At 43.9% G+C, this 26,613-nt stretch overlaps 1 protein-coding gene across 5 annotated transcripts in view; it reads left to right on the top strand.

The window, feature by feature from the left end:
* TACC2 (transforming acidic coiled-coil containing protein 2) overlaps nucleotides 1-26,613 on the top strand; it is a 126,568-nt gene that overhangs the window by 17,343 nt on the left and 82,612 nt on the right. For 2 of the 5 annotated variants that reach the window (XM_027705709.1, XM_027705710.1), the window contains exon 1: nucleotides 11,788-13,884. In XM_027705709.1, coding sequence (XP_027561510.1) covers nucleotides 11,888-13,884 — 1,997 coding nt within the window. In that variant the 5' untranslated portion in view covers nucleotides 11,788-11,887. Of the gene's footprint in view, nucleotides 1-8,184; nucleotides 13,885-26,613 lie in introns of those variants that run through there. The other 3 variants (XM_027705708.1, XM_027705711.1, XM_027705712.1) reach the window with 3 other exon arrangements.

The raw sequence follows: 26,613 nt of genomic DNA, 5'->3' as shown, positions 1-26,613 counted from the left end.
GTAAACAATTGCAAAATGCTCTGCTCAGCCCTGTATAATAATCCTACTAAAAAGTACCAGCCTCGCTAATATTTATTAGCATTGCACTCTTCTAAGTGTCTTAAAATTCACCTTATGAAATAAATAGAACCACTTGCAGGGTTAAGATATTCTTCAGTGCTATTAAGGATGGCAGAAGATAACATAATCTGGGTTTTATTTAATATCCCAACAGGAACATTTTGTCTGAAGCATTAATACTTTTTACTTGAATACTTGTGTTTTCCCATGCTACTTTTGTTTTCAGCAGCAGCTGTGTAATACCAGAATGATTTCAAAACAGAGCTGAGTACTTTGCAGATCATCAATGTTACCTGGAATAGAAGGGAATCACAGAACCATACAATGTCCTGGGTTGGAAGGGACAAGGCCATTGCACAGAATGATAAATACAATTTAGGAGTAGCACTTGCTGAGAAATGTGTGGGATTTTTAGGCTGTGGGCACCTTTTGAAGTGTTCTCACTAATTTTCTTTAAGATTGGAGAATTCACTACAGGAAGATTTGCCACATCCTTTAAAGCAGAGTGTGTTTCCACCAACCCTGGCTACCATTTCTGATTGCCATTTCTTTGCAAGATGCCAACTTGAGAAATGGAAAACAAGAACAAACAGGAGTCCAGTACAAATGTTTCAAATGTTGTTAATGCTAGCCCAGGCAATAAACTCTTCTTCTCCCCTTTTTTGTAAGAAATTATGAAGATTAGGCATTTCTTTATGGAGAGGGTGGTCGAACACTGGAACAGGCTTCCTAGAGAGGTGGTTAACACCCCAAACCTGCCAGTGCTTAAAAGGCACTTGGACAATGACTTTAATAATTTGCTTTAACTTTTGGGCAGCCCTGAAGTGGTCAGGCAGTTGGATCATGGTAGGTCCCTTGCAGTATTCTAGTCTAGTCTAGACTAGTCTAGTCTATTCTATTATATTTTAAAATTATTGATATTATGCAACAGTTTGTGGCAGTTTAAATCCAAATTCAGGTATTAAGTAAGATCATCAGTGACCACATTTCAGGGAAAATCAGAGACATGACAAAATCTAAAAAGACTTTCCAAGAAAGAGCAGTTTATTTTCTGGAAGGGACAGTTTGGCTGTGCTATGGAGCTCTTACACTTCAGTAGGTTGTTGTACTTCAGTGCACACATAGGAAGTTATTTACTATTAATTCTATTTCTTCTGACTGCCACTAACATGTTTTAATTATCTACTGAAAATAATAGAGCCTGACCCAGACTAAGACTGCTAAAGTCAATTTACAATGATAAAGGTATTTAGGCATGAAGTTTAAAGGGATGAGAGGTTGTGCTTCTTTCCTAGAGATGCCTCACTCTGCTGTCTACCAGGTCTATACATGGAACAGCTTTTTCTTGGATGAGATTCTTTGAGAGTGTCTGTCCATTTTCACGTCAAAGGAGGGAAGCCATAGATGTCATTCTCACTAGTTAAAAAAAATCAGTTTTGGGGTGATGATGATGTAAAATTGGACAGGGTGAGACTTTTTAGAGGTATATTTTGTTTGTTTGTTATGTCAATTAACAAATACTACATGTATCCTCTAGCCTGTAGTTTCTCTCCATGGTATTGTGCATAATCACTATATTGTTTGTGTCTGTAATGGGAACCACACTGTCCCACTGAAGAAAACATAAATTTCTTGTAAGCTACTTACAACGTGGTGCATTCTGATTTGTGACTGCAAAATAGTAATTTTCTGCTAATCTTATCAGTATGCAGGTTATATATTGGGAGAGGGAAAATGAGAGGGAATTATGAGCGTTACCAACTGCTGACCTTTACAGCAGGCCTATCATGACTAACATTCCTGCAAATTGGAGTTGTTTGTGGAACTGCACAGTGACAGGTAGGAGACTGTGTACCTAGAACTGCACCACCCACACACCCTCCAGCTGAGAGCATTTGTACCAGCATCCACCTGATACACTGGAGACTCTTATCTTGGGGTTGGAGTATTTGTGGTTTGGCTGCAGCAAGTGCAGTCTTGCCTTATTTGTTTATTTTTTTGTAACATCAGCATAGTAACTTTATACTGTTCCGTAACTAATTAGCATTAAAAAAAAAAATGTATTGCTCAAAAACGGTATAACAGCAGTTCTTCAGGGGTTCCTTTTCAAAATGTGAGTGCCTAGAACACTCTGGACTTGTATTCCAGCTGGCTGAGACAGCTTTACGCTGCAGCAGGCAAAATTATGACTCGTGAGAGATGAATGTTGCACGGATGAGTCAGCTCGGAGGGATTCACGAGATTCTTGTTTCGGGAAATTTATTGGATGGGCGGGAGCTCAGGCAGTTACTTGTTATTTAGCCTCACTCCTGCAACTGCTGGCACATGCCTGCTTTGGGTGACTCGTGAGTTATATCCTGCCAAAACAGAAATGAAGACAATAAACGGAAAATCTTTGAAGTCCCACATTCCAGGCTGTTTATTTTTAACTCGCTCTCCTGTGTTGCTTTGAACGCATCTTTTCCACCCTCGAAGTGAACTCTTGGAGTCTTCAGAGCGTGTGACCTTCCGTCTTTGGATGGAGCATCTCTGGGTGGAAAATTACCACGTTTGCTTTTTTCCAGTCTTCTGGGTGGCTTTCTTCTGCCCTCCACAAATTCTCTGAAGTTGTTTCAGTTGCTTTTAAACTCCTGCCTTTTGGAATTCAAAATATCTGTGACTCTGACTTTAGAATGGTCTATTTTTTTTTTTTTTTTACCTGTTTCTCACTAGTCCTGTATGCTGAAAAGTGAGACCATCAGTAATCAATCTGTGAACTTTCCATGTGGAATAAAAAGAGCTAGGATAGATAGCAAGCCTCAGGCTTTGCACTGGTGTCTGTGTGAGGTGTAAGATGCCTTTCCCCTGGTGCACAACACGCACCTGGGGAATCCTGAGCCAGACAACTCAACCCCAGAGGCAATTTTTCCAGCAGGTTTAGGATGAAGCAGATGCAGCAGTTTAAAAGATGCACAGCCAGGAGTAGCTCAGGGGAATGAGCAGTCTTTGTGGATGACCTTGGCCAGAGTGCTGCACACAGATCCTGTGGGACACCCTGAGCCATGTGGAGTGACGAGCTGGAGCTGCCACACATCCCGTGGGACAGTCCCTTCGGTGCCATGCTTCCTGCTGGCTCTCCAAATATCTCACATGGAAACCAGGAGCCCGTCGTGGAACTGGAACTGAAGCTCTTGCTTGCTGCAGCAGTAGTACAGCTCACTTCTTTAATGTTGGAGCAGTTTGCTTTGGTCATACTTAAAATATTGCAGGCCCCGCGTTTTATTCCGTGTGTGGAACAAGGAGGTGAAAAGCGATTGGAGGTGGGGGGGAAAGGGAGGATGGTTCCCAGGAGGATCACATAGATCATTGTTCCTGCTTCACTTTTTCCTGAAAGCTTAGATGCACAGGGAGGGTGGGGGAGGCTGGCTGCTGTTAGCAGCCCTTTAGCCATGATGGATTTCTCATGTGTTTGTTTACACTGAGAAGTTCAAATAGTGACTTGCTCTGCCTCTAAAACTGTGACTCTTTAATCTTTTTTTCTTTTTGAAAGGGAATGTGGAAATGAATTCCATCTTCCCAATTAACTTTCAGTACCTCTCAGGGACAGATTGAAATGCAGGATTCCCTAAGTTAACTGAAGTCCTCCAGTACTCTGCGTCCAAATGTGTAAACTCAAAAAGTAGACACTGATCTCTCACGTTGTCAGGGGAGAGAACAGAAACATTTGAGAGGCAGCTTTATGTGTGCCGTGGCTGAGGAGCTGGCTGTGCATTTGTTCCCTCAAGTGCTTTCTAAATTCATCCTCAGATTTCAGGCTCATGCTCCTGGGAATATAATCACTCAGGCTCTGAGTTACATCAGTGTGGATGGCAACCGTATGTGACCTCTGGGATTCAGAGGCTTCAGCAGTCAGTTTTTCCCTCACAAGCATGACTAGGTTGGGAAGGCTGCCTGTCCTTTCAGCAAGTACTGCATGTTTTAGAAGGACAGCAGAGGAATGAAAAATGGATATTTTAAATCATCTACAATTTTCTCTTGTGGTATCTTCACTTCTTGTTGTTTATCAAGTACGCTTAACCTATTTGGGCATCTCTAACCCCCACCCCTCCACACACACTCCCCCTCAGACAGTAAATGCTAAATGACAGAGAGCTTTTGTCTTGCTGCTGCTGCTGGTTTTATCTTCTGGCCCTTTGCCTTTGCTGTGGATGAGAAAGCAGAGAAATGGAAGTTGTGACTTCAAGTGTTAATGGCTGGTGGATTGGGCATGGCTCTGGAAGCATTTATGGGATATGCACCATGAGTCATCTATTTCTTAGCATCCTTTATAGCTTCACACCCTCAATACAGACCAGGCAGTGCTCTCCTAATAAACATCTCAGTAACCAAGCAGGACTCCTAAATTGTTCCAGGATAATTCAGACTTGCCACAATATCTTCTGATGGTGGGCAGAGGTTAACTACAGGTATTAAAAATTAATCTGTAAATTTCCGATGTGCTTCCAAACAAGCAATTCCTCAGTAATTATTTTTGCAAAATGTTTTAGGCATGTGAAGATTTTATTTGTTGTTATCTGATGTTGTAACTGGAAGTATAGAATTCATATGGTCAGTATGTTAGGGCCTTGGATTTGCAAATTCTTAACTGTTTGCAAATTGCTTAACTTTAGAGATAAGGGAAAAGTTCCCTTTGGTAACTCTTGAGTGCAGTGGGATATTTCAAGTTACTGATGCACCTACATCTTTGCATGACTGCATTTTCTTTTTTTTTTAACATATCATCAATCACATGCAGCAATTACTCCTAGCAAAATTACTCCTTCTGCCCTAAACTCTACATGAACTATGAGGAACTCGAATGTTCTTCCATGCTTTGTCATTTGCACGTTTTGCTTTAAATATGAATGAATTTTTCCCTTATATTGAGCTAGGTCAGATTACAAACAAAAGAGATCCGAGTCCCCACAAAAGCAAACACATTTTATTTTCCTGTGTTTAAAAAATCCAAACATTTGGGGTCATAGCTTTATGTTGATTGTATTAAATGAGCTGCCTGAAAATACATGTCCCCTGCAGGTAATTATTGATTTAATGTAGATTGGGTTTTACTCGGGGGAATTATCTTCAGCATGTGGTGTAATTTCCCTGTAGTGCTATTCCCTTTAAAAAGAGTGGAAGATAATGGGACTAGGTGTGACCTTAAGAGGTCATCTAGTCCATCCTTCTGCCCTAAAGCAGGATCAGCTGTGCTTAAGTCATTCCCAACAGATGTTTGTCTAACCCCAGCATGTCTTGCAGACAGAAAAGCAAGATTGCAAAAAATGAAAAGGAAGACGTAGGATCCGTTCCCTGTGTGGTTTTCCTTGTTAGTTACATCAGAAGGAGAAACATAAATAGAGAAATCCAAACAGGTTAGTCTGGGCATATCCTATTATGATTGAAAAACTCAGATTTTCAATTCTGTGTTATGTCCTGCATAAAACATTGAAGGAAGCTGCAGTAGCACAGATGATGAATCTGTACTGCTCCACTCTAAAAGTGGTACTTTAACTTGCTGTCACAGCATGTGCCAGCACTGTCATTTTGATTCTGTTCAGAATACATTAATTACAAACTTGTCCCAATTCCTTCATCTACTCTTGAGTAAAATGAACAAGCTTTCAGCATAATTGAATACCAGAAAAATTGCTCGGATTGATTCCTAATACTGAATCTCCCTTGAACCTGCTTAGTCACAGGTTTACGACTCTGGCTCCTGACAAAGGTGCCACCAGCGTGGGAGTAGATAGTTCATGGGCTTGGAAATTGTAGTCAGGAAAATTTAACCACTTCAGACATGTTTGGAACTGTTTCATATTTAATAGCTGCAAACAGAAGTCTAATGTAACAAAGATGTTGCGTGCAAAAGTCTTAGAGAAATTTCAGTCAGATGAAATCTGTAAAATGCAAATATATGATGATGTAGGGTCTGTATGGTGAACATTACCAGCTTTTTCCAACAGTGTTGACAGATGGGATGAAAGATAAGTAAAGAGTCAGAGATTAAAGATAAACGATAAGGAGACATTGTAACTGTAGATGATGTTTTCTACTTTTTCCAAAGCTCAGTTTCACAGAGGTTAGAGGGCTTCCCCCCTCAACCTCCACCTGTTTTTGTTACCCTCCTGATCACCATATCTCTGACAGGAGCATGCTTCCAGGTTGAAGAACCCTGGGCACAAAACTGCTAATGAGCAATTTAATCAGTGAGAAGATAAACCTGCAACATGAGCAGAAAGCTGGAATGGCAACTGACTCCCACTTTTCCACCCCTTCCCCAACTCAGTGTCATGGTTTCTGTCCCTCCTTTTCTAATTAAGCTTCCCTTAGTGCAGAATTAATGTCAATAATGAAGTGCATTCCTTCCTTAGGGAAAGCCTCCTGGCACCTCCCTGCTGTTTGTTCATGCCCTGTCATGCCCCATGTTGTCAGTGATCCAGCAGATACCACATCTTGCCATCTCTGTTATTCCCAGTGTCAGTAAGTTTTACATGGACAGGTGTTTTCAGTGTGCTAAGGGGAAGAAAAATTCCTCTGGGCAAAACCATTTTCTGAAAGTTTAAATAAAATGTATCGGTGTTATAAATTAAATGTTCAAACTGATGCCAAGCATCGCTGAAACTTGTTGAAGCCATATATGAATTGTATGTTATAGATATTTTACCTCAGATCTGAGGCTTAGCCTTAATATAGGCAAATTTCAATGGCTCTTTAAAGAGTAGTTAATTTTCCACTGCAATGACTCTGAAGAAGGATTTTAGGACCTAAGAGGGACTCGTGTTTGGCTTTAGGTGCAGCTCTTTCCTGTTGGGCAGAATTCAGCATAAGGAGTGGGTTTAGTCCCACCTGGAAGTGCATTTTGTGCAGGGTAGCACAGCCCAAGAGGCCGTGGTTGTACAAACACAAACCTAAACTGCAGGGACACGAGAGCTGGTCACTGACTCACTTCTCCACCAGGTATTTCATCTGGGCAGAGAAGGGGAGAGAGGCTTCTCAGATTTCTGGAGATTACTTAAAATCCAATCTACACTTGGCTTTACAGAAGGTGTTTTAAGCGTCTTTTATAGCTCCAGTCTCCCTGTGCAGCTCTGGAACTAGAGCTCACTGTCATCACATTGACTGCCCAGCCTTTGGCAATGTGTTATCTGTGTATCTTGCTTTGGATGGGATTTATTATTTCATGTTAAGTAAACGTTGCCCCTTGCTCCTAGGTACAATTCCACACTCAGTTTTGAATTGATATTACACTCCATATTCCCTAAGGTGGTGAAACTAGGCCCAGGCATGGAAGGTGAGGGAGAGAACAAGGTTTAACTGTTTCATCACCAGCAAACCTCAGTGTGGAAACCTGAGGACCACACAGTGCATGTGAAAAATGTTTAAAATAACTTCTCCTTCTCGCAGTTAGTCTTCTCTGATTGCATTTTTTCCTCTCTTATCTGTGATGGGTGGGGAGAGAGAGAGAGATCACACCAAGGGTTGCAGCTTACATGCACTGAAATCAAACCCTGCAATTAAATGACCTCACAGGGTGTGTATCATCCTAAGGCAGCATCCTGCATTTGGCAGACCTTTGACCTTTTTGGTGAGAATCACCCGTGCTGATCAGCTGGAGAAAACATTCAACAGATGGGCCCTTCTTAATCTTCTGGTGAACACTCGAGCACAGCCAGATAACAGCAGTTACTGTGGATTGCTCAGCCTTTAGCTCTGTGCAGAGCAGGCTCAGAAGCAGAAACAAAAAGCCTTTCTTTGAGATACTGGGGGTTTTCCCTGTTTTTTTTTCCCCCCAGTTTTTCCCATGTTGCTCCCTTAGTGTGTTGGATGTGTGTCGCCTCTCCCCACCCTCATCTAAGATTTTTGAATGGTTAAAATGCATGGTGGCTCTCAGGTAAGACTGGGGAAATACTTTCCAGAGTAATGAGCATTTAAATCACTGTGTCTGATGGTTTAACTCCTGAAAGCAGATTATCAGCTTCACAGTGCATGTAGTGCATGGCTTTGAAACATCAGTGGCACAAGCTGGTTTTATTCTTTGCTTCATTTGCTTCGTATTCTTTGCTTCTTTATTGACATGAAACAAATAAACGTTTCCATTGTTGGCAGCATCGGTAATGAAGGCATCAGTAGCTACAGTGCTGAAGAGCTGTCCAACCCAAAGTCAAGCATGGTGTCTTCAGAGGTGACAGGACAGAACACTATCTTGCAAGAGCAAGGAGGACAAACAGACTCTAATTTCTTAAAGCACTCTGCTGAAGCAAGAGACACAAGCCTGCCTGTCTTAGTGCCTCCTGCAGTCTGGGCCAAAGAGCACCTCACAGCAGATCTCACAAGCAGCACTGACAAGTTACCCACCTCAGATTACAGCAGAGCACTGCCATCACCAGCTCCAGTGAGTGACAAAGAAGAGGGATTAGCAAATGCCAAGTCTGTGGACAGAGGGCCAAAATGTGATAATATTGCTGCCTCCTACACCAAAACCAGCAAGAATGAGCCCAGAGCGCCAAGCCCGGAGCCCAGCCCTGCTGCTGCAATCACAGAAATGCAAGGAGACACACAAATGAGTTTGAGTGAATTAGGATCTCTCCATCAGAGTGAACAGCTGGGTGGCATGAGGGAGCCACATGTCAGCACGTTTCCCCGGGGTAAAGCAGCGGGAGATTATTTTACTGCTCAGGAGGCCAAGCAGGAGCGAGGAGTTTTGGAAGTAGGTCAGCTGCAGGCAGTAATGCAGCAAGGTAGACAGGACACAGATGGTGGAGAGGGTCTGCTAATGAAAAAGGAAACCTTAATCCTAAATTATCCAGCAACAGGAGGCTCAGACAGTGAAAAATTTGGAGCAATTGTGAATGCTCAGGGCTTCACTGAGATCAGTGAAGTCTGTAATCTACAGATGGGGGCTGGAACAACAGCTATAGGGAATGAGGCAAATCCAGCTCTATCTGTAAGCAAAAGGAAGCAATCAGAAGCTTGTACTTTAATGTCAGAGTTGCCTTCTAACCCTCCAAATCTCTTCCTGCTACCAAAGCCTGAAGAGCCTTCGAGGGAATATGTGCCTGGGAATGACTCTCAAGATCCACTGAGGAGCAAAACAGTGAAAACAGCCTCTGAAAAAAACAAATCCATTTTTCAAAGAGAGCTTCAAAAGGAGGATGAGCTTGTTAGTGCTGAGCACTTCAGTGTGCCTTTATCATTTAAGCAAGAGGAAGAAGAAAAATCAGCTGTCACAACTGAAAGCCCAAAAGATGAAGCCAGCAGCAATGAAATCATAAAAGCTGATGATGTGTCTAGAGAAAGCACCACACTTTCTGAAACAGAAAGCATTATCAGTCCCACCAAGGAAAATTCACTGGTAGATAAAAGGTTATTACTGGAAGAATATGCATTAAGTACTTCTTTGAGCAGATCCACAGAGCTGTATCAAAAAGAAGTTGAGTCGGATGTAACAGGAGAAAAAAATGGAATCAGAACAGAGGATGCACAAATGTCAGAAACCAGTGAATTACCTGAGGGCTCAAGTGAGGCAGGAAGACAACTACTGAGCTCTGTTAGTAGCCACTACCAGGACACAGTAAATACCCACTTAGAACACAATCCTGAAGAATTCAGCCTTTGTGAAAACCCTTCAACAGGTGACCAAGAGGAAGAAGGTGAGGGAAAGCCTCTGCATTTAGACAGTAACTTGAAAACACCTGAAGGCAATTCACAGTCTCTTGGTTGTAAACCTGAACAACAAATGAGTAAAGAGAAAACAGCTGCCCCAGATGACCTGGAGAACAAGCTCGTGGCTTCACCACAGTTTGCAAGGGAGGAATGCCCACGGAGTTCTGGTTGCTTTAACACTGAGCCAGAAGGCAAAACTTCAGGCCAGCCAGGCTGTAACAGGACTGAAAAGGTTTGTTTAGATGGTGCACACAGTTCACTGCTTCTCCACCCTGGGAACAATAATATTGAGCAGAGTAAGCAGGACGAATCCTGGGAAAAGGCTTTTACTAGAGAAAGTGTGTTGGAATGTGAATGCAAAGCTGAGAGTCAAGAAAAGCCTGAGAGCTCTAGCAAGTCAGGAGAAAGTGCAAAAATGCCCAAATTAAAGCTTGATCTGCAGGGCTTAGACGAGTTGGCAGGGGCTGTGGATCTCATGGCTGTGCAAACCGAGGAGGCCCCGCCGGCTCTGGAAACCAAAGGACAGAACAGTCACACCACTGAAGTGCCTCGCAGAGATCCAGAGCAGGAACCTGCAGCTGCACCAAGCAGTGCTGGGGATGGAAAACAACAGGAGGAGAAGCACCAAGCTGCAGTGCAAAGTTTCATGGAGGACAAAGACTTGGCACTGGGAAGCGAACACAAATTGGGTGTGCCAGTGCAAGCTCAGCTGGAGCAAGTGGCTGCAGAAAGTCACAGAAATATGCAGAGGGCTGGCTCTGAACCCCCTGAAGCTGCAGTTGGTACTTCAGGACTTGCTGCTCAGCAAGTGCACGTGGAGGAAGGGGGTGGCAGCCACATCACTGCAAACAACTGCTCCTCTGAGAGGGACACGTGCGGCTCTTCAGAGGCCCCGGAGCGCAGGATCAGGGAGCTGCAGGAAAATGCAGGTGTTCCAACTGCTCCTCCCCAGGCAGAGCAAAGGGAGCAGTCAGTGTCTGTGGCTGGTGGCACTGGCTGGAGTTCAAATACACAACTTGAACAAGAGAAGCACCAGAGCAGTCTGACAGCTGTCACAGGGGCAGACGATCAGGAACACAAAGAAAGGGCCCCACAACCTGAACGGCTGTTGGACGTAAATAATCACAGCAACACGCCACAAATGCCTCTGAACGTTTCAAACAACCTCAATAAAGGATCTCCTGTGCTGCATCCAGCACTGCCCCAATGCAGCTCAGACAGAGCAAAAGAACAGGACCAGGACAACAGCAGTGCTGAGGATGTGTGCAGGGGGGAGCACCAGCAAAGCTCTTCTGGTGTGACCACGCTCGATTTGCAAGATTGCAACGAGCAAAACAAAACTGATCTCCAGGCAGAAGAAAACTGCTGCAGTAAGCAAAGCTCCAACAAGCCCGAGCAGGGTAATAATTCTTTGATCTCGGCTAGACAGCATGAAGCAGCATGTCAGAGCAGTGCATTTTGTAAAGAATCTGACAAGAATGAACAGCCAGGCAGTGCGTGCACGATAGAGGATAATACTGGTGAAAGCTGTACTGCTGCTATAAACACTCTTCCAGGGACACAGGATTCAGCAAGTGCCACTAACATATCACAGGCTTTGCCAAGTGATACAGAAATAGCACATACTTCTGATAATTCTGAGAAAAACGATCCTCAAATATCTCATCCAGAAACTCAAAGGAAAACGCCATTAATGGCAAAAAAGTCAGAAAATATTCTGACCGCTGATGGGGAAATCATCCAGAAGGATGGAAACACAGAGATAAGTTGTGAGGACAGTGCTTCTGTGACAGAAACAAACAATATGAAGCCTGACAAAAGTCCAGGAGCACAAGGATCTCCTTCACCATCACTGGCACACGGGGAAGTAATTCCCACTGATAAATTGTATAAATCCAGCTGCATTCAAAAGACAACAGAGCAGCCTGGTTATTGTCAAGCAGATTTTACAGCCCTCTCTACCCAGACCTCTGTATTCAGCCATCCCAGCCAGCAACCTGGAAACACCACAGACAAGGGTAATGGGGGGGAATCACTAAATAATGAGCTGGAAGTTGTAGCATGTCAAAACACCTTAGAAGGCAACACTAATTTGCAGGTTCCTGCAGGTCCTCAGGTGTCAGCACGTGTAGGTCCTGTGGCAGGTATGTGTGTGGGTGAAAAAGACTGTCCAGACCAAAGTTTTCAGGGTGATGGAGACAGAGGTTTCGCCCTGCCAGAGACTTTAAATGTAGGGCAGAGAACTGGAAACTTATCGCAGTTCAACTCTGAGAAGCTGAAGAAAGAGATCTCTGCAATTAAATCCAAAAAAACAAAAAGTGAGCTAAACTTCAAAGAGCAGCAAAGTGACAGTTCAGCAGAGTCTCTGTTAGCTCTCCCTACTCCAGAAGGGAAGCTACTGAGCCTTTCATCATCACAAGAAGGCTGTAATGAGGAAATTGCAACCAATATCTGCGTAGATGACAAGCACGGTGAGATCTTAAAGAAACCTGGGAACACAGAAAAAATGGAAGAGCTTTCAAAAGAGAATAATAACATAACCAGGGCAGACATCAGTATTTCTGAGCAGTCTGCAGAGAACTCTGGAAGGGAGCATGAGGCTCTGACTTGCAGCTCTCTGGATATTGGCTCCAGCATCCCAGACTTTAGGGAGCACATCAGCCAGATATTTAAAAAAACTGTCCACAGCACACTGAGTGCTGAATTACCCCAACTTTTGTCTGAAAACCATGCAGGCTCCAAGCAGAGTCCAGTGGCCAAGGATACAGCAGAACTCTGTGGTGCTGAGAACTTTTCAGAACCAAACAGGGCGGGCAAAGGAGCTCCCGAGGGCACCTCAGAAGCAGAGGGGCAAGAGTTATCTTTAGCTACTGAGGCTTCCTGCAGAGCTGCCGAGGGCAAATCTCTGCAGCAAGAAAACACCGTGGCAGAGCTGCCACCAGCAAGTCTCCAGGACACTGAGGAACACAGGCAGCCCAGTAGCTGTTTAGAAGTGGTCCCTGGCTTGGATGGAGCTACACCTGCTGAACGTGCTGTGGGAAATCTGCAAAAGCCAGACAAGCCCACTGAGAGCAGTGGGATGGAAAGAGAGGAAGGCGTGTGTGCTGGTGGCACTGATCCTGAATCGCTAATAAGCTTAGAGATAAAGAAGCAAGGACCAGCTTCATTTGATGGGGCAGCAGCTGAGAACTTCCCTGCGTATTCCGACAGTCAGCAACAACCCGCCGGAGCTGTTATCCCTGCGGGCAACGTGCAGCAGAGGGACGTAGAAGATGCTGCTGCCACAGAGGGAAATAACTTAATTACGGGGTGTGATGCACAACCAGTTTCATCTGAAGAGGATGTGAGCCTCGCTTCTGAAAGGTGCCAGGATCCCAAGCCAAATGAACAGGAGGGAAGTGAGCCCGGCGATCCAGACGCTGCCAAGAGCATCTCTGACATGGCCGCTTCAGCCCTTGTCCCGGGAGGATCTTACAGCCATGAAAAACTGTCAGACAGTTTTAATGTGTCACCCGAGGAAAATCGGGAGACCCACGTTCACGGCAACTTCATGCGTGACATTCAGTCTCAGGATGACGTGCAGGTGATACAGGACGATGCAGGAAATAGGAAATGCTCGGAAACATCTGAAAATTCACAAGATGCACAGCAGGAAAAGAAAGTGACCGTGCGTGGGTTAATAGATTACTTAAAAAATGAAGTAAGCCAGGATGATTGCGTGCAAACTGACTCTAAACTAGACTCTAGCAGTGTGACTGAGGGAGATGGTAAAGAGAACAGTGACACAGTGTTAAGCACGGCAAAGGCAGGTAACGAAAAAACTGGAGACGTCCCTGAAACAGGTACTGCAAGGATGTTACTCACTGGGGAAGACAACACAGCCATAAACACGAGCACTGGAGAGCAGGAGGCAGACCTGTACAAAAATCACCCTCCAACCCTCCCTGTGATAGAGCAGGGTGAGCCTCCTGCACGTGCAGATCTCACTGTTGCTGAAAATCGGCCGAGCAAGATGAATTCAGAACGTGAAAGCTCACTTCAGGATGCCAAAGGAAAGCTATCACCACCTGCATTAACTGAGCCTAAGAGCCTTGACCTCAGTGAACTTCAAAACATGGCCGTGGCAGGATTACCTCCTGAAAGGTATTTACTTTGAATTACTACGTGAAATGGTTGTCAGGGCCCCGGGGTGGACAGAGGTACAATTCTCAGGGCAGATACCCGTTGTCTGGGCGGTTTGGGATGGCACAGCACTTACTGTGTTCTTAAATATATGTTGCTTCTAAATGCAGGCTATGTGGAAAAAATAATTTGTAAGGACAGAGAGGTCCTAAAAGCTGAGGAGCACAGTTCTTACCTGTTCCATCTGCTGGTCCAGATTCCTGCCCTTACCTGTGTGGATTTGCTTACACTTCCAGTGCTCACACCTCGTGGCCTAAAGTTAGGCATACAAATAGCACTTCCTAGCCTTAAGTTAGTAGAGTTTTGCCAAAGTTTTGGTGACCCAGTTAAATGAGACCTGCAGCATTCACATGGAGGGCAGTATTTAAAAACAAGGCTACGGAGTAACCCAATTACTCACTCTGTGAGTTGTCTGGGCCTCCCTCTTATCCTCCCGTACAATATAATTGCACTGACAGTGCCTTTGATCACTGTGTTATTCAGTGTTTCTAATGGCATGGAGTTGTTTCAGATGTGAGTTCTTCTGAGCTGGCACTTGTGGAGCCTCAGAGTTGTTTTTCATTTTATGTTTATTTATTTTCCAAACCTAGCAGTAACTGCTTTAATAAAGTTGATTCCTTTTTTTTCTTTTAACAAGCTTCTACTTTGCTGTCTGAATTCTTAGTTTGATGTGCAGTTAAATCAAAATAATTATGATCTTAGAATAGGTGCTTTTCTTCCATCTATTGCCTTGATGTAGTCATGTCACTGCTTCCTCTGTAACCTCAGCAACTTCCTTGCACACTGTCCCTCTCCTTCCCATACTGGAGGAGGCACCAATAGCTGTAGCTGCTGGGATAACAGCAGAGAGAAGGGTACAGTGAAAAGCTAAACTATATCAGACAATATCCATGAATGGGCTGCAGAGATGGAATCTTTCTAAGTAAAACCAAAAACTGAATAAGGAGGGAAAATGTTTCAGTGCCACGTTCCTTCAAGGTCGGGATGATGAAACCATATTGGAAGTGAAAATACCTGAAGCATTTCTGTTGTTGTGAGAATGTGGGGGAATTCTTCCTGCTGTATGTGAGTCAGGGATGGAGGCTGACTAATTGTGTGAGCAGAATGTACATTAGAAGAATATTGGAAGTGTTGGAAACCTGGGCTTTGTCTTTAGGGATCTGTCTATAAAAGGACAAGGAAATTACACCCCGTTATTCCTCTCTAGCTCCTTTCCTTTCTGTTTGTTTCCCTTTATAGGATGGGAAGGTTCACAGTGGGTAGCTTTGAAATTCCCAAACAAATTGCTGGCATGGCCTGGCTCAGGAGCCATAAGGGACCATGGGCAGTGCATGCACATATATATATATATATATATATACATATATATATATATGTCTGTGCATGTGTTCCATATCAGGGAGGGTACCCTACTTTAAATAAATACCTGTGGTGAGCAGGGCAGGGTTCTTGAAACAGCTGCTGACAATTCATGGAGTACTTGCTTCATACTTGCATACGCTTCAGGAATTCATTATCACCTGTTTTTCCAGCATGAGTGTTGGTATCAACAGGCAGCTGCTGCTTTTGGACTGTGACTGTCCAAAGGGCTGAAGCACTGGGGACTCTCAGAGGTACAGAGGAGCCTCTGCTTTTGATCAGGCTGGTTTCTTAGAGGGAATATGCATTGATAATACAAAAGAGAAGCAGAAGGCCTTAGTTGAGCTGGCTGGTCTGTCTTTATCAGGTCCAATACATTGACCAGTCCAGTTTTCCTCTGAGATTAAAGCTGATTTTGTATCATTAAATGTCAAGGTGTGCTCCATATGCTGTGTAAGCTGCTGAGTGGTTTGAAGTGGTTTATTGCCCTGTCATCCTTACAGAGGATAAACCACTATAGACATGCAAAATAAGGTGCACCTTTCTAAGAGCTGACTGTGGGGATATGGACCTGATGGAAAGAACTCCAGGGATAAAGAATCCTACCCAGCTCTCAAAATATATAGCAGTTAGAAATATGTTATATTTAGGGGAAGGAAATGGTTCTGAAATGGGCCCAGAAGAAGGTTCTGAATTACTTCAGCATTGTTTTCTTCCCCCTCCACTGCTCCTGTACAGCTTCATCTCTTCCATTATCCCTTATGTTGAAACCACACTGAACTGTGCATGAGGGGGGCAAAGCTGTGTGATCTGACTCTTAGATCCTTGTTAGGATTTCTTCCTGTAGAGGAAATAGAGGAATTTCTTCCCTTTGTGGCTATGCAGTGGGAGGAGGGTGGTCTTGAGATGAACAGTGGATCCAAGCACTGCCTGCAGGGATTCCTGCCCCCACCTCCTTTTGGAGTAGAACACTGGTCAGCTAATAAGGAGAGTCCTGAAGGCAACAGTACAGCACCAATGACTTCCCTTCAAATCTTCAGTAAAAAGGACAATTATTTTTGGAAAGGAGGTTGTGGCTGAAGCATTACCCCCTCTTTCTTGTGGAAGTATTCCTGTGCTATTTGCAGATGCAGGGAAGGGTTGGATTTTGGCAACCCTGTCTGCACTGAAAAGGAGTAAAAAAAAAACCCTTTTTTGATGGTTTTGATGTTTTTAACTCTACTGAATCTGTAACTGAAAACCTCTGTTCCTGATTGACACATCTGGGCATCAAAATGTCATTCTTCCTGCTTACTGTTAGGCATTCAGCTGCTTTTGCTGTTGGAGTTCTACTTGGAAGGGAAGACCAGGGCTTGAGTTGGGTTTTTTTTCTCCTTTTGCATTGGAGAATTGCAAATTACATCTGTAATGTAACCCATACATCTTTCTTTTCTGGAGAGTGTAGGCAGGGAGTCCTCATGTCCCTGAAATGCCCCTGTTTGCATCATGGCCTGTGGCAGATATTGAGCAGAGCATGGAACAGAATTGGAAATGATGGCAAAATTTTAGGGATTTTTAGAGGTGGCATTGATTTTTTGATAACTTCCTGTAGTTCAGCTGTCTGGTACATGCAGACTGCCATTGTCTCTTGGAAAAAGTACCGAGGGAGCTTTTTGAAGTGGAGATGGTGAAGTCATTCCCAGATGTGCATCTGTGAGGTACAGAGAACACAGTGCATCGTTCCCTGATTTGTTGGTTTGGCAAAAGGCTCAGCTTGTTAACAGGCCTTTGGGTGTTCCAGGCTCTCAGAGATGCTGGGGCTGGGTGTGCCGTGAGGAAAGAGCACAGGCAAGCAATGACACCCATGTTTTTGGAGAACGGAGAGTTCTGCTGCATTGACTCACATCACTTATAAATCTAAACACTGTTCTTGTATGGGAAGTACGTTGCAGCAGTTGGAGTCAGCAAAGCTACTTGAAAAACATTCTTTATGTCCTATGCATAGGTCAGGCAAGATCTCTAAAGTTGGCCCAGACATACTTTTGGATTTGCTTCATACTTTGTTCTTGCCATCAAAAATTGGCGAGTTCAATAACTCCAAAGAGAATGTTCACTCCTTAGTAACTACTGACTTCGTCTTTTTTGTCTGTGTAACAAATACAGTATTAAATATTTTAACAGTCTTGCTGGATGAGGTGGGGAACGTAGAACTGCTTTTCAGATCAGTCGAGTGGGTTTTGAGCATTAAGGCTTTGTGTCGTGAGCAGCCGAAAACAAGAGTCTGGAGTTAAAAGGAAACTTGTCAAAACAGTGATTATGCAGCTCTTTATTTCCCTGTTTTTGACCTTCAAAATTGATTCGGGTTTGCAGCATCTCAGGATCACAAAACAAAGGGAAAAATAGCTGGAGGTGATTTACACATAAATGAAATGCACAAAATTAATCGAGTTATTTGTCTCTCCTGCCCTTCTCCCTTTGCATCTGAATTCTTTCTTTCTCTTTGTTTTCCTCCCATCTTATTGTCATTGCCATCCTCAGTAGGTGCAGCTGTTAGTACAGTTGTGCTTTTGGAGGTGCAGGCAGCTCAGCCTGCAGTTCTAAACTAAATTAACTGGATGGGGAGTTCTGGGGGAATTTCATCTGTGTGAAGTCTGAGATATTTAATTTTGGTATTTTTCTATTCAGGAAGAGTAAAATGAAGATAACTTCACTCTTAAATAGACATCTCCCATTGCCTTCTAGGATGTAAAAGGGAGTTTTGCCAACTATTCTAATGGATTCCATTGACTGAACTGACCACTGGTTTAGGCAGCATTCAAGTATTTATAAAATTTATGAAGTATTTATAAAATGCTGATTTGATAGTATGCCCTGCTGTAGTCAAAACACATGCCAGTGGAAAACTGGGAGTGTGAGACCACACTGGTTATTTTTTTATTTTATTTACTTCTGCCTCTGCAACACAGAAGTACAGAAGTAGATCATCTCTGGTCCTGCCAAATTGTTGGTACTTCTTTCTACAATTGCTGTATGGAAAACATTCTGTAACACTCTTGAGAACCTGAGCCACATATTTATAAGGTATTGACATGGATGGATGATACATGAGCTTCTGTTTTCACACATCCTTCTGTGTTTCTCAAGACATTACATTTATTCAATCAAACACAGGCATTTGCTAAAGAAATCCAGCATGGACACTGCAATACTTTGTCCAATATCTGGACAGGGAGTTTAGCATCAATTTTTGTCTTCTTTTCTCATTACATTAGAAATTACTTTCAGATTATTGTTTTTCTAAGTAGATTTCACCAGATGTATTTTCCAACCTCGCTTTTTCCAAGTCAGCTGCCTGTTTTCTCAAAATCATTTTGGCATCTCTTAGAGATCCCCTGTTCTCTCGGTTCCAAGTCTAAATCTTCTGGCTCCTTGCAAACTTGGACACCGTGGAGCTTGTTCCATGGTCCCTGTTTCTAATAGAATATGCAAAGTAGGATTAGCCCCAGCTTTGAACCCTTCCAAGGGCAGCTCTGAGAACAGCAATTACAGACACAGGCATATTCTCCATGACTTGGATGTGGCTTCCTTCCAGTTGCTCTGTGTCCTGGCATACTTGCACTGCAGTAATGCTTCTCAACAGAGACATGTCTGAAGAGCCATAACTCCATAGTTCTTGACTTACCCTTTCCTTTCAGTTTTCTCTCCTGATTTCTTTGATGTTGATGCCCTTGGAGCCTGTCTTACCAATATTTGGTCCGGGCATATGGAAGCACACACAGGCATTGCTAACAACAGGAGGGGTTTTTTAAGGTATTGCAATACCTTAAAAGTACTCTGGAAAATTAAAAAAAAAAATGTTACCTGTATCTATTTGGGCCTGTTCATCTACACTCACCTCCACAGGTTAACTCTCACAGTAGGGTATCTTTGGCGTGTAAGAAGCTCTGCATCTCAAATTGCAATAATAGGTGTAGAAATGTTAATTGCTGCAATCAAAGGCGTGATTGTTCTCGATTCTAAGGTCCCTCTGAAATGCTGAGTGCCACCCCTCTGTGCTGTTGGGGAGAACCAGCCCCAGCATGTTATGGTAATCTTGTTCTCCTTGCTGAAATGTGCTCTGGCATCTCCTCTTTGTTCATCCAGCCTTAATCCTTCCTCTGCCCTGCTCTCCCTGTTCCGCATCTTCTCCACATCCACTGTCCTCAGTAAAATAACCAGCTGTCCAAAAGTGCCCCAGGACTCCACGAGGTTGTTTCTAATTTAGTGTCACTAATTTACTTTCTTTCCCTCTCACGCATTCCTTTGAGGACAGCTGTGTGAGGGAAGGCTATGGTCCTAGAGCTGGGAAATGCTGGGCCAAAATCTCCGCTCCACTGGGGTGATATCAGCAAAGAATTTGGCCCTGAGCCTCTAAATGATCAGCCCAGAACAATAGTCCTGTGATCCTTTTCCACCCAGACCATCCTACAATCACTATACCCACAGTTGTCCCACTTTGCTTAAATAAGGGGGGTGTTTAGTTGTTTCAACTGATTAAAAAATCAAATTAGGAAGACAGGGCTCTATGCAGGCAAGTAGGATTTAAATGATTCATTGGCCTGAAGTACTTGGTGTTTTCAAGCCTCAAACCTGTCAATCTCAGCTTCTCTTTGCACATGGTGCTCTGAAAAACATGGAACATGTGTTCCACGAAACTCATCAAACTGCTTTTTAAAATTCTTTTCCAGCCTGTTTTTCCCAGCTCCTTTGGCTAATGAAACACAAACAGTGTAATCAATAAAGCCCTTTTTTTTTTTTTTAAAGGCACTCACTAGCTTATGTAAAATCTTTGGAATTTGTAAGCATGATAACATTGTTATGCTCTCCTAGCTGATAGAAATATCAAAGCCAGCTAAGAATAACTCTGCAGCAGACAGAGAAGATTGGATTTGTTTCCTGGAATGAAAGCAAAAAGCATGAATACACTGCTCAGTTTCTAACAACTAAGGAAAAAAAAATAAATGGACACTTAAAACTTCCATTTCCCTTTCTTAACAATGTCATTAAATGAGTCAAAACATAGAGTTAGTTTTGCTGGATATTTAAAAGTCTCCAAGACTTTCCACATCTTATCTTTTTTTTTTTTAATTCTGTGATTGTACATGAAACTTATGCTGTATCCAGCATTCTTCAAATCTTGTTCTTCTGCTAGAAACTCCAAATAAACTTGGTTTGCTAGAAAAATTATCACTGGAATTCGTGAGGCTTTGAGTCTAGCCTAGGGTCTTCTAAAAATCACTCTTACTTATTTGGAAATTTGCAGAATGGCAGTTTCCCATCACTTTGATCCTCCAAGATGTAATGGGTTAACATTAAAATTTCCTTTTTTTTTTTTTCCCCCCAAAGAAGGAGGTTAAGGTAGAAATCTGGGAATTTGAAGAGACAGCCATCCCAAAGCCTCACCAATAAAAATTGCTGGGAAATGCACAACCTAATTTTCAGCCACCGCAAATGATGGTTGTGGGCAATTTGTGTGTGGAAAGTAGTGGAAATATAAAGTTCAGGTGTTTTTACAGACGTGGCTTGGCTCTCTCAGCCAGGCTGCTCCCCAGTTAATTGGGTCTGTGGTTTTTGTGGAGTGAATAACTACGAACCTCTGGTTAGGAAATGCAAAAGAGAAACTCCTCTTTAATTCTAAACAAACTGAAGTACATTTATATGTGTGTGTTGCAAAATGGCCTTAACAGTGGGCACTAAGTTTTCACAGAGAACAACTTAAAATTGCACACATAGATTTTTTTTTAAAGGGGCCTGCAGGAATAGGATAAGCCTTGGGCTGCAGGAAGGTATGTTTAGGTGGAATATTAGGAAGAAATCCTTCCCTGTGAGGGTGGGGAGGCCCTGGCACAGGTTGCCCAGAGAAGCTGTGGCTGCTCCATCCCTGGAAGTGTCCAAGGCCAGGCTGGACAGGGCTTGGAGCAACCTGGGCTGGTGGAAGGTGTCCCTGCCCCTCTCCAAGGAGTTTGGAACAAGATGATCTTTAAGGTCCCTTCCCACCCAAACCATTCTGTGATTTTATGATCTACATTTAAAAAAAAAAAATATCCCCCCTGTACACACCATCCTGATGCTTTCTGGATTTCCCTTCCACCTAACTGTTCCCCGGGAGCCAGGGAAGGGCACGGCCATGCTGTGGGGATGTCTCCTGCTCCGAGTCCCTCTCATCAGCTCACTCACTGCTCCAGCTCTGGCCTCAGGAGGAATCTTTTGCAAGGCTTTCCTTGGCGGCTCTTTGATCTGTGGCTGCCCCAGCCAGCCTGTCCCTGCCCCCTGACAGCCACCCCTGCCCTGTCATTGTCTCCCCAGCCCTGCTGGGAGGTTGCTTATCTCTTGTTTTCCTCTTGCTTTTCAGCTTGTTTCCTCTCTCCTCCCCCAAGCTTTCTACTGAGGCAGGTCAGGCACACCTTAGCACGGTGTTCCTGGAGTTACAGACTATCAGGTTCCCTGTGTTTAAGTAGCAGAGGGCACTGGGAGACAAGTTTTTGTGACAAAGGTGGGTTGAGATTGCTTCACTGTAGGTGAAAGGGCTTTGGCACAGCAAGAGGCTAAGGAACAAACAGGGACAGGCGTGTTCCTTGAGAAAAAGGACCATTTCATTCAAAAAATGCTGAATTTGGTTCTTTTAGCAGGAACACAGCTAGTCTGTCACCACAGCTTTGTGCCAGACTGAAGTGCTGCAAGCAAAGAAAATAAAAATTTCTTTTAATGAATATTCCTCTCTCCAGGGTCTCCCTCCCCGTCAGGGCATTTATACCTGCAGAAGCTATTTGTGAAATGGTTTCCAGATGACAAAAGAGGTTAATTCCCCCCAAAATGAGAGGGGGACCGAATGCTTGTACCTGTATCAAAAACCACAGTAACTTTTTCCATGGCGGGTTTCCTACTGCTTGGGAGGTGGGATACAAAAGAGATGCTCTCCCCAGAAACTTTTAACTCTGAGATTCATCTGAATTCTTGCTGTCAGAGTAGGTGCTACAGGCTCCTGGTGCTAGAACCATGTGAACCCTCCCTGTACCATGCACAGTGTTTGCCCCTCAATAAGCCAGACCTTGCAGCACAGGAGATGTTGGCAGTCTACATGTTTTTCAGCATTTTCATCCATTACAGTGTCTGATTTGGCATCTGGGGATCATTTGGTGTAGTCTTCTGTTTCCTGTGCAGGCTTCTGAATTGTTAAAAGCAGCAACGAGGACATTGAGGGGAAATCCCTGTCTCCTGCTTCCAGACTAGATGGGGAAGTTCTCCTGGAACACACAATTTACCTGAACAAAAATCTGTTCCCTCCTTTTGCTTATAGAAAAATCAGACAAGGGATAGAAGGAGAAACAGTCCAAGAGTTAAAAAAAAATAAATAAAAATTAAACACTGATGAATACTTTTTTCCCCCTGTGGCCCAGCTCTAAATTGATGCTTTGAGAGGTCCACCAGGTATGGTTACTGTACCCTAACATTAAAAGGAGATGCACAGTCCTACTAGGGGCTGGACAGAGTTTTGAAGAAGAGGAAATATTAGTTTTGTCACCCAGGGTGTGGTGGACACCACAGTTGAAGAGTTTGGAGACAGATGGGAAACTAACTCAGCTAAATTAAATCTCTGTAATCCCAGCATTATATCTGAAATATCTCGATTGGGCATCTGGTAAGCAATGAATCTACTAACTCTCTTGCTGTGGGAGAGATATTATAGACATTTAACCTATAGTTATTGTATGGCCTGTTATAAACATGATAATGATCTCCCTGGGTAGAGACTCAATTAATTCCTTGGGTGCTGGCAGCTTGTATATGCAATTTGGTGTATCTCCATGCAAAGACTTAATTACCTGTAAAGCCGCTCTTTTGTGTTGTAATAAACCCATAGGAAACCTTAGAGATTAATAAGGGCACACAACTAATTAAAACTGCTCCATTTTTTCATAGGTAAAGAAACTTATGACAAAGAAGGTAGACATGCCTGTAAGAAAGCAGGTAAAAGAACCTATAAGAAAGAAGTAGAGAAAAGAAAGAAGGTAGTGATACCTGTAAGAAAGGAAGAAACCTATAAGAAAGCAGATTAAAAAAAAATCCATAAGAAAGCAGGTAAAGGAACCTATAAAGGAAGAAGATTAACCTATAAGAAGGCAGGTAAAGAAACCTATGAGGAAACCTGTGTGACTTTAGGAACTGGAGTTTAACCCAAGAATTAGACCAGGAACAAAGTGGTTTTGTTTAGATTTAAACATATGTTATTTGTTTAGCTATAAACACGTAAAGTTTCAGTGAAAGTTGTTAAAAACTTTCCCTCTGCATCAATGAAAACATTTTTAAAAGTTATCCTTAAAGTTGGGCCAAACACCATTCCTGCCTCCTGAAACTTTAAAAAAAAAAAAGTTGCCGAACGCATTTTAAAACGTTAGGAGCTATTTGTGTGTGCTTTAAGCCTTACACACACACACCGTAATTTAATCTCTCCACATCCACCCCTCCAGCAGATGGAAACTCCGAAATTCCACCGTAAAAAAACGGGGAGGGGGGGGAGGAAAGAAAAAAAAAAAAGAGGGAATTAAAACCCACGTGGGAACCGGTTTGGGGGGGCTCGTGCTCCTTTTTTTCCCTTGTTTTTGCTCCTTTGTTCCCCGAGTTCGGGCGCCCCGCATCCTCCCCCGGCGGCGCTCGGATGCCCCGGGGCGGCGGTACCGGCGGGGGGGGACGGGACGGGGCGCGGCAGCCGCGGTCGCTCCGGCCTTTCCTCGGGGAGCCTCATGGGAGGAGCCTCCGAGCAGCAGCAGCTCCAGGCTCCTATTCCTCGGTCTTTTGTACGCCCCAGAGCTCGCCCAAAAAAAAAAAAAAAAAAAAAAGAAAAAGCTGCGGCGGCCTCGGGAGCGGGGTTTTGTCGGAGCCGCCGGTCCCCGCCCGGGATGGTGGGAGTGGAGCGAGGTGGTGTTCGAGCGAGGGGCTGTGGCGGGGTGTTGTGTTGGAAGCGAGGATGACTGGGAGTAGGAAAGCTGGTGATTATTTCCTGGCGTTGGTAAGTAGACACTTGTGAGAGGAAAAGTTTTTCCCCCCCTTTTTTTTTTTCCTCTTCCCCCTTTGAACAACTTTTCGAAACTTTTTCTCCTGCTCCCGCAGCGCTGCCTCCGGCTCTGGGTGAGGATTAACTCTCCTTGCCCCCCCAGAAGATTGGATGGTTTTGTGGCTCCTGCCATGCTTTTGGTTGGGTTTGGGGTTTCTGCTCGAGCAAGGAGACTCTGTGTGTGCGTTGTTTGTACTGAGAAACCTCTGCCTCAGGTTTACTAGCTGGAATTTGGAAACTTTGAAATTCTGCAGCAATGACATCAGGACGTGACCGAGAGCCCTTCCCAGGCTCTAAAAGCTGCTCGGTGGTGACGTGATGGGCTTTTTATAATGGTTGACAGTTATTACAGCAAATATGCTTATTCATCCTGTGCAGGCGTGATTTATACTTCTGAGACTTTTATGTGGCTTTCTGTTGTCCCTCTTTTAGCTTGCAAAGGAAGTAGTGCTGTAACGCGCGTTTCAGTCCCATTAAGTGTTTTAATCTAGAATAATTGTGTTTGTTTATTGTATTAACTCACCCTAAGTTTTAATGTGACCACGGTAATGTAGAACACTCAAGCAAAAAAAAAAAAAAGTTTTTTTTTTTTATTTTATTGTTAAGACTGATCAAATCAAGGATCAGTCTGGGTATGCATGTTACAGAAATTAAGGACTTTCTAAGCGGGAAGGGTTGGGTGAGACTGGAAGTGCAGGCCCTCAGGTAATGTGTCACTAAACACCATCCCCTGCCAAGATAACTTCTCTATCTTGTCAGGATTTCCACAAGCAGTGCCAGAAAAAGTATCATTTCTGAGAATGACTCTCCGTGGTCACGGGTCCGGATGCCCGACAGCAACAGCGCTCTCCTGCCCCAGCAGGTCATTGGGAATCACCTGCAGGGACTGCCAGCTGCTCTGCACCTGGCTTTCTGGGGTTGCTTCTCATAGGTGGGGTATTGCCTTCAGGAAGCCTTTTAAAAAATGCTTTCACGTCTCCAGAACACAGTTTCTGCGTTTGTTTTCCTTTCTGATGTTATTGGTGTGGAAGTCTGCGGCGAGAGAAGGGAGTCCCTTGCTGCTGGAAGCACAGCCTTGTGTCTGGAGCCGTGTGTTCCCACGAGGACTGCACACGCTTTGGGAGGTGCAGGTGGTTCCTGCTGCTTGGCCAGGACGGTGGCAGGTCCCTCCCTTGGGGTCAGGTGTGACTCAGGTGCTGCTCCAGCCATGCTGGGCTGGGCTGGCTCTCCTGGGTGCTCTGAGCACCAGCACCCAGCACCCAGCACCCAGACCTGTTCTGCTGATTGCTCAAGTCCCGCTCAGAGGAGGAGCATGTAAATCTCGGGCACTGGAATAATTCCCCCAGGAGCCAGTTTTGGTACCTGGGTGGCAATGTCTTTCTTCCATAAGTGTAGAAATGCTGCCATGCAAATCCTGTGCATCAACCCCTCCTGGATGACAGTGATTTTGTTTGCTTTTAATTAGCACATGCCAGTTCATCTCCTGGGTACCTTCATTACTGAGTTTGCACATCGCCCAGCTCAGCCTGGCCGAGGTGTGCAGGAGATCCTGCAGCCTAAACACGAAGTACTGATGTGAGGCACTTAAAACATTGTTTCTTCTTCAGAGTACAGAAGGAATTTGAGAGATTTTTCCAAAATCATATATACATAAATGCATAAGTAACTCTTTCGTTGGGCAAAAGGCAGCGTATTTCCCCAAACTTGATCTTTTGACTGTGACTGTGTGTGTTTAGCTGGTAAGAGTAAAACCTCTGCTGTATGTATGCACAGTGACCAGCAAAAGTGACCCCCCAGCCATCACTGTGTCTGAGCTTTTAAAGCTATTGCAGGTGCATGGACTTGCGCCATGGGGATTTTTGGGTTGTGTGGATGTCGCCTTAGTTCACTGGGAAATAAAGCCACACTTTCCATTTCAGTATTAGCATCTCATATTTCTCCTAAGATCCTGTCGATATTTGAATCGATTTTAAATTACTTCGTAAGAAGTAGTGGGGGGGGGGAAGGAGGGAGAGAGAAGGGAAAGAGGTGTTTATTTTTTAAATTTGTAATCCTTTGCTTGTATCTTATGCAGCACTTCTGAGCTGCTTCCTGAACAAGTCTAGTTTTAGTTCCTGATACCAGTAATGTTGATTTCTGATATAAGAAATAGCTTCTTACCTCCTTCTCCACCAAATCATAGTGACAGGAGCCCCAAAATTCATGAAAATACTTCTAAAGAACAGAAATATCAAAGGTGCATAGACTTACTATAACAGGTT

This window comes from Neopelma chrysocephalum, unplaced genomic scaffold (genome assembly GCF_003984885.1).
Source record: "Neopelma chrysocephalum unplaced genomic scaffold, ASM398488v2 Primary Assembly neopelma1_347, whole genome shotgun sequence".
NCBI classification, from domain to species: domain Eukaryota; kingdom Metazoa; phylum Chordata; class Aves; order Passeriformes; family Pipridae; genus Neopelma; species Neopelma chrysocephalum.
The sequence above is the reverse complement of the archived record's forward strand: the minus strand, read 5'-3'. Positions and strand labels throughout refer to the sequence as shown.